The 10,515-nt window shown below is 49.1% G+C and overlaps 1 protein-coding gene across 1 annotated transcript; it reads right to left on the reverse strand.

Annotated features, from left to right (window-relative positions):
• Positions 1-3,653: 3,653 nt before the first annotated feature.
• ZSCAN5B (zinc finger and SCAN domain containing 5B) lies at positions 3,654-10,264 on the reverse strand. The gene is made up of 5 exons (XM_019792686.2): positions 10,151-10,264; positions 7,566-8,073; positions 5,931-6,137; positions 4,929-5,079; positions 3,654-4,653 (listed from the first exon to the last, which is right to left on the reverse strand). Exons 2-5 carry the CDS (start codon positions 7,971-7,973, stop codon positions 3,950-3,952), a joined length of 1,470 nt encoding a protein of 489 aa, XP_019648245.2. The 5' UTR covers positions 7,974-8,073; positions 10,151-10,264; the 3' UTR covers positions 3,654-3,949.
• Between the last annotated feature and the right edge of the window lie 251 nt (positions 10,265-10,515).

The raw sequence follows: 10,515 nt of genomic DNA on the forward strand, positions 1-10,515 counted from the left end.
GGCCTGGAGGGTGGCGTTGAGATGCCAAAGGGAAAACCCCTTGGGCCACAGGCAAGCGAGCTTTGGGAATAAATCCATTTGATAAAACTTCGAAATAGCAAGAGGAAAGTTACGCAGTTCGCACCTGGGAACGCTGAGGCTGTTCTCGTTTGCCAAGGACCAGAGCTGCCCTCGGAGTTTCTTTTCTCCGTGGCCAGAGGGCAAAGCTTTCTCGCCTCAAGTCAGCTTCCCCTCCCCGACCCCCGCCCTAGGTTCCCAGCTGGATCTGGGCCCCACTCAGGCTCTACTTTTAGACACAGGCTTGCGCATTTTTTCACTACACAGTCACCGAAAGCTTTTAAACTAAAATAAAAGTATCTTTACTGCTTCCAAAGGTCGCAGCTTTAAAAAAGCAGAGAAAGCTCAGGCCTCCCCGCTCATTCCTCCTGCCATTCCCTCCTCACCGTAACCCGTTTGCAGTCCGTGTAGTCTCGCGCGCGCGTGCGTGGATTTGCACACCTGTGTTACACCCCTGCACGCACCTGTATCGAATATGCAAATGTGGGACACACCACGTCTGCTGAAGGAAACTGGGTTTTTTTCTCAAAGATGTAAACTAACCTGCACGATGCAAAGCAGACTAATGGCCACGTGGGCGGGGGTGGGGGGAGAAGGCGAGGGGCTCAGGTGGCGACTTGTGGGGAGGAGGGAAATCGTGTTCCTGGTTGCGATATGGCTTCATGGGTCTATGCAGACATCAAAACACAGCAAATCATAAACCAGTAATATGTGCACTTTATTGTACCTCAATTATACCTAAATAAAATTGTTAAAAAAATTACAGATACATAGGGAGGGAGAGGGAGAGAGACACTTAAGCAGGCTGTGCGCACAGCTGATCTCACAACCCTGAGCCAAAATCAAGAGTTGGATGCTTAACTGACTTAGCCACCCAGTCCCCCCCAAAATATATATTTTTGAAGATTTTTTAATTTATTTGAGAGAGAGTGAGAGCATGAGCAGGGGAGGAGCAGAGGGAGAGGGACAAGCAGTCTCCGTGCTGAGCACAGAGCTTTATGTGGGGCTGGATCCCACAACCCCGAGATTATGACCTGAGCTGAAATGAAGAGTCAGATGCTTGGGACACCTGGGTGGCTCAGTCGGTTAAGCATCTGCCTTTGGCTCAGGTCATGATCTCAGGGTCCTGGAATCCAGCCCCACATAGGCTCCTTGCTCAGAGGGGAGCCTGCTTCTCCGCCTCCCTCTGCTCCCCCTCCATGTGTGTGGGTGTGCGCTCTCTCTCTCAAATAGATAAAATCTTAAAATAAATTCTTTCTGACATTAGGAGAAATAAGGTAATAGCTCAGAGTTTATCCTAGAATGTGTTACAATTAAACGTATGTAAAATGAAAATAATTTCAGTCTCATAAAATGCATAAATAAATAAAACAGGTTCTAATCTAATTAGAAGATCATTATTAGTAATCACAATTTTATCACTGTGTCATACATCGGGGTTAATAAAAAGCAATTTGTGTAACAAAGTATTTCATGATGAAATTTTTTTTCTTAGAGTTTTTATTTAAATTCCAGTTAGTTAAAACACAGTGTAGTATTGGTTTCAGGAGTAGAATTTAGCGATTCATCACCTCCATACAACACTCCGGGCTCTTCCCAGGCGCCATCCTTTATGCCCATCCCCCATCCAGCCCATCCTCCACCCACCTCCCTCCACCATCACCATGAAATTAAATACACAATTCTAGTAAGGGAAAACAACTGCAGACCCCGTGAACTATACCCTACGAAGGATCAAATTCAGCCCCACACTAGCAGCAGAAAGATTTGCTTTTTAAGACATCCTCATTCCTTGGTGATCAGAAGAACATTTTCCCTGTTGAAGCCCTGGTGATTTTAAATGTTGGTAGAGGAGCCGCGAGCTCCACCTGTTAGACGGTCTTTGCTGCCACCTCCTGGTCATTGTCATAATAAGCACACAAATTGGTCCTAAAATCAACAATGACAATTTTATATTTTAAAACGTTCAAAATAAGAAGAACCGAGATGTGCTGGATACCGATGTCACCGGCTGGGACCAGACACCTTGCACCATGAAAATTCTGAACCAACCCGCAAAGGGACGCTGCCGCCCGGCTTTTCCCGATTCTTACCCACTCCTCAGACCTTGGACCCCCTCGAGGGAATGTTTTTCTTTAATGTCAATGGACACAAGATAATCTCTCATCAGGAGATCTCACTTTGCTAACCTTCCAACATTTAAAGATGGTTGATTCAGTCCTTAATGTCATAACCGACCCCCAGCCAGTTTGTGTCTTGCCAAGTAGCTTCGATATGTTATTCTTCCATTTAAAAAAAAAAAAAAAGCAAAACTGATATATTCTTAGGCAGGCACACGTCTTTAATAAAATTATTTTTTAATGTAATGATGAGCTAGGATTTGTGATGGTGGTTTCCTCCAGGTGAAGAAGCTGAGAGACGTGTTCTCAGGGGAGCCTCTATGTAGATGTGTGTTATTGTCAATATTCTGTTTCTCCGAGACGATAGAGTTTTGGCGGGTTTTTTTTTGGATACTTTTTTTTTTTTTTACAAAAGTAGTTTAACAAATAAGTATAAATTAAAGAGAAACATAACTGGACCAATTTATAATAGTGTCAATACAATTCTGCGACTTCAAATAAAATTAAATTATTAAAAGGGAAGAAATACAGCATGTTAACAACTAACATATCTGGATATTGGAAGTATTCTTTTTAAAAATTTTTTTTATCGTCCCCGTATTTTATAATTACCCCATCGTGAGTATGTACATCTTAATAAAATTAAAACTTTTTTTCATGCTAACAACCTTAATTTTTTTTAATGCGTAACAAAGGCATGCGCTATTTAAAATCTGGGAGAAAAGGGGATGTGCAGCAGAGAGGGAGGGGGAGAGGCCAGTGAGAGAAGAGGAAGCCAAGGGAACGCGGGGTTTTGGGAGGGTGGAATGCGCGGTTTGACTTAGAGGATTGAAGGACAACTGCTGACTCACAAGACCCAAATCACTGAGTCTGATAAGAGTTCTTTCAGCCAAGAGCTGTGGGAAGAAGGCCCGAGTGGACGGGCTGAGAGGAGAACAGGGGGAAGAAGTAAAACCACGTCTATCTCCACACCTGCGTTCTCCGTTCTGTCCCCTCTAGATGTTGAAGTTCATTGGCTTCGTGCATTTTTTTATAGACTGGATGAAGGATACAGGAGCTCTCCGTGTACTGTTTTTGCAATTTCCTGTGAATCTATATCTATTTCAAAAACAACTCCAGGGGCGCCTGGGTGGCACAGCGGTTAAGTGTCTGCCTTTGCCTCAGGTCATGATCCCAGAGTCCTGGGATGGAATCCCGCATTAGGCTCCCTGCTCAGCGGGAAGCCTGCTTCTCCCTCTCCCTCTGCCCCTCCCCCTCACTCGTGGGCGCATGCTTTCTCAAATAAAGTCTTTAAAAAAATAAAAATACGTTGCTGAGTGTTATTTGATAAATAATTCAGGATGTGTTTGTACTTCAAACATGCTCATCTGAAATTCAAATGTCACTGGGTACCTCCTGTTTATTTATCTGCCCTGCTTGGATCAGCCTATTTTACAAGGAATAAAGGATAACAGGAAGACAATCCGCAGCCACAATTTTATGAGGAAATATTGAAAATGAGACTTGCCTTCATGGCAAGAATAGCAACATAAACCAGAAAGCTTACGAGGGAACAATGGGACGTAATCAAACAGAAAATGAACACCAATAGGGAAGATGTCATCATCCCAAGAGCCTCACAATTAACCTTTACGGAACATCTGTTGTGGTCCAGAAACCTCCTAAGTGCTCAAGATGTCCCATGGCATTTTTGTAAAATCGGTGACAGATCACCATTAACTTCCTTCTTGGGGCACAAGGGCCTCGGGCCTGATCGCGGAATCATCAGGCACTCACTTTGAATGTGTTTTTTGGTGGCGTTTAAAAGTTCCCAGCTGACGAAAGGCGCTGTTACACTCGTGACACGTGTAGGGCTTTAATCCCGAGTGCGTGCGCCGGTGGACGTTGAGGTTGCCTTTGTGGCTGAAAGCTCTCCCGCAGTCTTCACACGGGTAAGGCTTCTCCTTCGTGTGGATCGTCTGGTGACTCCGCAGGGTGGAGTTGTGGGTGAACGTCTTGGGGCAGAGCTCGCAGGAGTAGGGCTTCTCCCCTGTGTGGATTCGCTGGTGGACTCGGAGGTCTGAAGGCTGCAGGAAAGCCCCAGAACAGGCCTCGCATTTGAAAGGCCTCTCTCCCGTGTGCGTCCTCCAGTGAATGTAAAACTGAGATTTATACCGAAATCCTTTCTTGCATATGCTGCACACGGTTGGTGTCTGTCCCAGGGCTTCTTTCCCAACAGGATGGACTGAATTGGATGCAGGTTGAGCTGAGAATTCTCCTTTGTCCAAATACGGGCTCCCTTCTTCAGAAATGGAGGTGTTGTCCAGTTTTCTTCTTTTGGGATTTCTTGGACTCTTCTTCTGAGAATCTGTTCTGTTCCCACTGCAAGTGGAAATCTGTCTCTCTGAAACGGGGGCGGAAGAAGGTGTGTCGGCATCCACATTCGTAATACCGGTTCCTTCTCGGAGATTTTTCCCACCCTTCGCCCTCATGGAATCTGTTGAAGGAACGGTGAACACACAATACTTGATAAAGACCATTTTCAAGGACACCAGCCTCGTCTGAACCGAACACTGCTGTGGGCTGAGGACTTCCCATCAACCAACAACCCTGGGATGGGGTTGTACGTATGACACTGAAAAGTCAGTGACAGAGAAGGCTTGACATTTCAGAGCCCTCTCCCCCCAAGAGATGTCAATGCTCGATCCCCAGCCCCCTCCCCAGCGTAGGAAGAGCCACTAACTCTGCTGAATTCCCCGTTTCCGTGCTCACCAGGACCCTTCAGAAGCTGAGGCTCTCGGGATTTCAGTATTGCCGTCTCTTCCGGATCTTCCATCAGATTCTTCTTTGAGTTCTCCTTGGGGCTCAGACCCTCCTGCACACCTTTCCCAGGAATGGTCTCCAGCTGGAGAAGTTTCTGTCCCTGACAATGGGCAGGCAAGTGCATTACCAACGTGTCGGACTTGGGGCGTGGGAAGCTCTCGTCTCTGCTTTCCGCGTCCTGCCCACCTCCCTAATCATACCGTGTTGTGGATGTGCCCAGACTTCCTTTGGGCCACTCATCACTCCCCGGCGTCAGTCAGTACCCACCGAGCCTTTAAATCATGCCCACCCACCGTTTTCGCTTGATTCTCTAAGCACTCCTCCTCAGGTCGTGAGGCCCCCCCAGCGACTCGGGAAGCAGGGTGGCTCTAGGTCCCGGGGTCCCTGCTCAGCGCTGCCGACATTTCGGCTGGATGCTTCCCTGCTGCGGGGCCGTCCCGTGCGTCGTGGGATGACTGACCTGGTTTCCAGCCGCTGCACGTCCAGTCCACCCTCCAACCCCACCTCCATTCTGACAACCACAAATGTCTTCCAGAGGCAAAATGCCCGGGTGAGAACCGCTCCCTTAATGTAAGGTATTGGTGATACTCCCAGAACGTGTCCTTTGTCCGACTGTCATTTCATGGAATGTGTGAGGAAATCGGCTATGGAAAAATCAGCCTTGGGTTTGTTAGCCGGTAGCAAACTACCTAGCACTTCATTGAGACTCTTTCCTTCTCCCCACCCTGACCACTGAGGGTCCCCACAGAGGGACAAAGGGTGAGGAGTTTTCACTCTCCACAGAGGCTCAGAAATGTCTACGGGCTTGATGCAGCCATGGGAATTCCTGGGGTAAAGGGGTCCGGTTCTGTGCTCTGCCGCTGTCCCAACTACTCCAGCCGCTACAGCCACCACGTCTTCTCGTACCTTCTGCCACCGCTCCCTAGAGATGGGGGAGGGCGTCACACTCACCTGCCCCCTCGATGGCTCACTGACTCCTGGCAAATTCTGCAGCCCTCCGCTGACCTTCTGGCTGCCCTCTGGACGTGTCTCACTCACAGGCAATCGGGGCTTCTTGGACAAGTCCGTCACCAGGTCCATGTCACTGACCTTAGCTTCAGCCATCTGAGCATATGAATTTTGCACAAGAAATTCCCGTCCTTGTAAGGTGACTATGGTCTGGGGGGGCAAGAGTCAACCAAGATCAGACTCACTGAGAGCCAGAACGTAGCTCTGACCCCCCTGTATGAAGCTACCACACGCCCACACTCTGTTGGCATTACTTGTTTAAAATGGTAACCTCCCAAGTTGTGACGACGAGAACTGTCTCCAGAGTCAGATGCAGCCTAGGGGTGAAGGTGGACTGAGCCCACCCTCTTGGGCTGGAGGACCACTGGCCTAGCCACAATATCTAATCAACAACAACACCTCGCCCCCCGATCTCCCCCAGTGCCTCAGCTACGACTCAGCCGTCAAACCGCCGTCCCAAGGCCAGCCTCGCCCCTCCTGACCCCGGCATGGGACGAGTGGTGGCTGAGAAGGCCAACACCGCGCCCAAGCGAGACTTCCCGCGTTTGGCTTACATCTCACTCAGCCCGCCTTCAGAATTCCTCGATCTACCCCAGAGTGACACGTCAGAGTTCCCAAGGCTATTCTCCCACAGTGTTGTTGAAGCTCGTAATTGCCATTCTCGGTGGGAGAATCTCGTCACCTGCCGGAGCGCTCAGGGAAAGGACTGCTGTGCTGGACCTATGTCCTCTCCTGCCCGCTTACAGAATGACCTACAGAGGAGCCGTCGCCCCATGACTGGTGCTACCTCAGGTCCCATTCCCTCCTAGATCCTTCTGACCCTTGCTTTCTCTACAAAGCATACAGGCGCACTCCTTCCACCACGACGGAAAATGTTCCCACGGAAGGTCTCAGCTGGTTGGAGAGTCTTACCTGCAAGCCATTTTGACGCCATCAGAGGGACATTTGGCAACCACCAAGAGATTTCGTTTTGTTGACTTTCAGAACTGGGGGAGGTCGCCCTTGACATCAAGGATGCCGCTAGACACTACGATGCCCAGGAAAGCCCCCAAGAATGGTCCATCCCAGTGTCACTGGTAGATCTGAGAGACCCTAATGGAGTCGAAAGCCTACCATCCCACTCCCCTTCTTTCCTCAGCATCATCCCGGGACTCTAGTTACCATGGCAACGTGTTCAGCGCACCTCTCTGTAAATTGTAGCTACTCTACTCAAGTAGGACCACTCTTAAGAGGGTCTCTGGCGATGTCAAGAACTGTAAATGTAATGGCCTGGACTGGTTTCAGGCTCCTTTCTCCTGGAGCCTCTGGAATGTCCCTTACACAACTGTCCCCACGAGAGGTCGGGCAGGGGGAATGACGGTAAAGCACGCAGACTCCTGAAACCCACCAGATGCTAGTCACCTCCCCTCTCCCTGTCGCGACAGCCAGAGATGTCCCTAGACGTTGCCGAGGGTCTCCTGAGGGGCACACCGTCTCCCACACGAGAGCCACCGACCCCATGTCCTTCCCAGTTCTGGGGCACCGTGCAGCCCCCGCACCGGCTCCCCTTCCCCGTTCCCATCAGGGAGTCCTGCTCACCCATTTCCTGGGGGTCTGGTTGCTTCTCAGCAGGTCCCGCAAATCTTTGCAGCTCCGCACACCGCTTTCCTTGACTAGGACCTGGAGCTCCCGAGGCATGGAGATCATGAACTGCTCCATCACCAGCGTGTCCAGGATCTGCTCCTTGGTGTGGAGGTCCGGCCTCAGCCACAGGTAGCACAGCTCAGACAGCCTCCTCAGGTCCTCAAGGGGGTCCGACTTCTCCGAGCTGGTGAACGCCCTGAAGTTCACGTGCCATGTCTCACGGCTGCTGTCCTGCCCCCCAGCGAGGGCTCCCCGTGATGGCACAGACTGCGGCAGCTGTGACCCGGGGCTGCCTCGGGGTTTCTCCTGACCCCCTGAACATGTCTGGTCTGCAGCCATATTTACCGGAGAATTTTCCAGCATGACGCTGCAAACGCTCTGGAAGCTGGTGCCTAATTAAGACCTCCCTAAAGGGATTTACTCTGGTTTTCCTCAGTAACTGGCCCGCTGTTTGTTCAGAAGTCTGGGGGGGGAAAGGAATGAACCAGATTAGTTTAACTTCTTACCACCCCCCCCAAACCCTTTGCTCCAACACTAGACACCATTCCCAACTCGTCCTGTATTTAATACAGTGGAAACTAACCCCCACTATTATTTTTTCCAATGTCCACCTTTATAGTAAAAGGTGGTTTAAATGTCTGAATGGCCCCCTGGATTCTGAGCTCTAAATGTATAGAAGTGGGCTCAATTTTCTCATCTGTAAGTTGGGACAATATCATCCTTTACTATAAATTAAATGTAACTATGTGTAAAGCTCCTGAAATCCATTTTAACAATGTCAGTCTTTATAGCTTTCCATCAGAGACAACATACAAGGCAAAACTGTATTAGCTAAAATTCTGCAGAATACAGAAAAATATTTACAACCTGAGAATTTCATGTGGTGTAGTAACATTGGAAATATTAATCTAAGACTGTCCCCCAACACACTTCCTTGTTGATCCCAGGGTATTGCTTTGTTCCAGGAAGGGGAGGACTCCGGAGAATCCTAACAGGGTTAACAGATACTCTTACGGTGGGAAGGTACACCTAACGCAACATTCACCATCTTAACTCTTAAAACGCACAACTTTGGGTCACTACTCACATTTGCAATGCTATGCAACCATTCGGCACTGTCTAGTTCCAGAATCTATTCACCCCCCTCAAAGGAAAACCCGTCCCCATGGAGCAGGCGCGGCCCCTTCCCCCGCCCACCCCCAGCCCCTGGCAATCCATTAATCTGCTCGCGGTCTCTATGGGTTAAATACTTAATCTCATCCCAGAAAACGGATTTAAAATCCAGGGCTCTTTGAAATTTTCAGAGAAGCAAGATTTTAAGAGAAGAGCTTTCAGGAGGTTTTCAACCCAGCTTCCAAAGGCAAGAGCCACCCTGATACTCTGCAGATAACCATTTTGTTCCAAGAACACAGCTATGTGGGGCGTCTGAGTGGCTCATTTGTTGGGCGATCGGGCTCCCTGCTCAGCCAGGGAGGCTGCTTTTCCCCCTCCCTCTGCCTGCTGCTCCCCCTGCTTGTGCTCTCTCTCTCTGTCAAATAAATGAATAAAATCTTTTTTAAAAAATTCAACCCACACTTTCCTTCTAGTGAGAGATCAGGGGTCAACCTGGGGAAGGGAGAGAAGACTGGGGGTACTTGGCAGGCCACTGAGACCCACGTGGCACCCGGGTAGAGGAAGGGGTTTTAATCCTGGCTGGGCTAATAGGCTGATAAAAAGGTCCTTATTTAAAGGTTGATTTTTACCCTGTGGATAGCAAAAACCCAGCGATGTGTTTTTAAGCAACAGTATGGCAAGTTCAGGAATCTCAGGAGAAGCACGTGCCACACGGAATTCACAGCGAACACATTTGCCTAAAATCTGTGAGAGTCAACTTTTGTCCTATTCCAGTTATTGTGGAAGCAGGGGAAGCCTGCTTCCGCTCAGTGTTGTTTTAATCCCATGTTTTAGCTTTAATTCGCTGTTAGGCAAGTCAATCAGTTGTTGGGCGGCCATAACCCTTCTCCATGACATGGGGACGATAAATCTGCCTCTTACGTTGTCTGAGGATAACATAAGAAGATGCCGAAGGCATGCCCGGCACATCTTCACCCAGCGGAGTGACCAGCATTCAGAGGTGTGATTCTCAACTAAGGGTCACTTGCCCTACTCCCCTGGCACCTCGGGACCCTGGGCAGCGTCTGAAGACATTTTTGGTTGTCATAACCCCGGCATGGGAGAGGCGGGGCGGGGGGGATACCACTAAACATCCTGCAAGGCACAGGACAGCCCCCCAACTCCCCTCCCCCAAACAAAACAACAAAAAAATTATCTGGCCAAAAATACCATCTGAGGTTGAAAAACCCTGGTTCAAAGTACAAACCACACATACCATGAGCCAAATCACACCACGATGATTCAGTTAATAACGGGGTGTGGGAAGATCCTTGCTTTCGCAAGGCCTGGGAGATAATGCGTAGTGAATATAGACCCAAATCCTCCTGGTACCAACCTCCATCCGACCCAGGTTCCAAGCACCCTTCGCCGTCCCCCCCGTAACTTACCTCGTTCTCGTCTTCACGTCTTCCCGCCTCCAGCCTCCTCGCCCCTGAGACGGGCTCTCCAACAGCCTTGAGCCGAAACACACAGCTCTGTTTATATACAGCTAGAGAAACCCCAGACTTCCTGTTACCTCATCGGTCCAAGGATTAGTTTAAGGCCATGGAATGAACCATTTAAGATGGTGGCTTGGATTACATTTCCCACTGAAACTCCATCACGAGAAAAAAAACTAATTATTAAAATAAGTCTACTTGGGAACAATATTGGTTTTCCCAGTCTACTGAATTATTTGTCCTGTGCCTGAAGCGTTCAAAGGAGTCAGGGAACGTAGGGCTGCAAGTTTTAAGCACTTTGGGTCAAGATTTTA

Source organism: Ailuropoda melanoleuca, chromosome 12 (assembly GCF_002007445.2).
Source record: "Ailuropoda melanoleuca isolate Jingjing chromosome 12, ASM200744v2, whole genome shotgun sequence".
Lineage (NCBI taxonomy): Eukaryota > Metazoa > Chordata > Mammalia > Carnivora > Ursidae > Ailuropoda > Ailuropoda melanoleuca.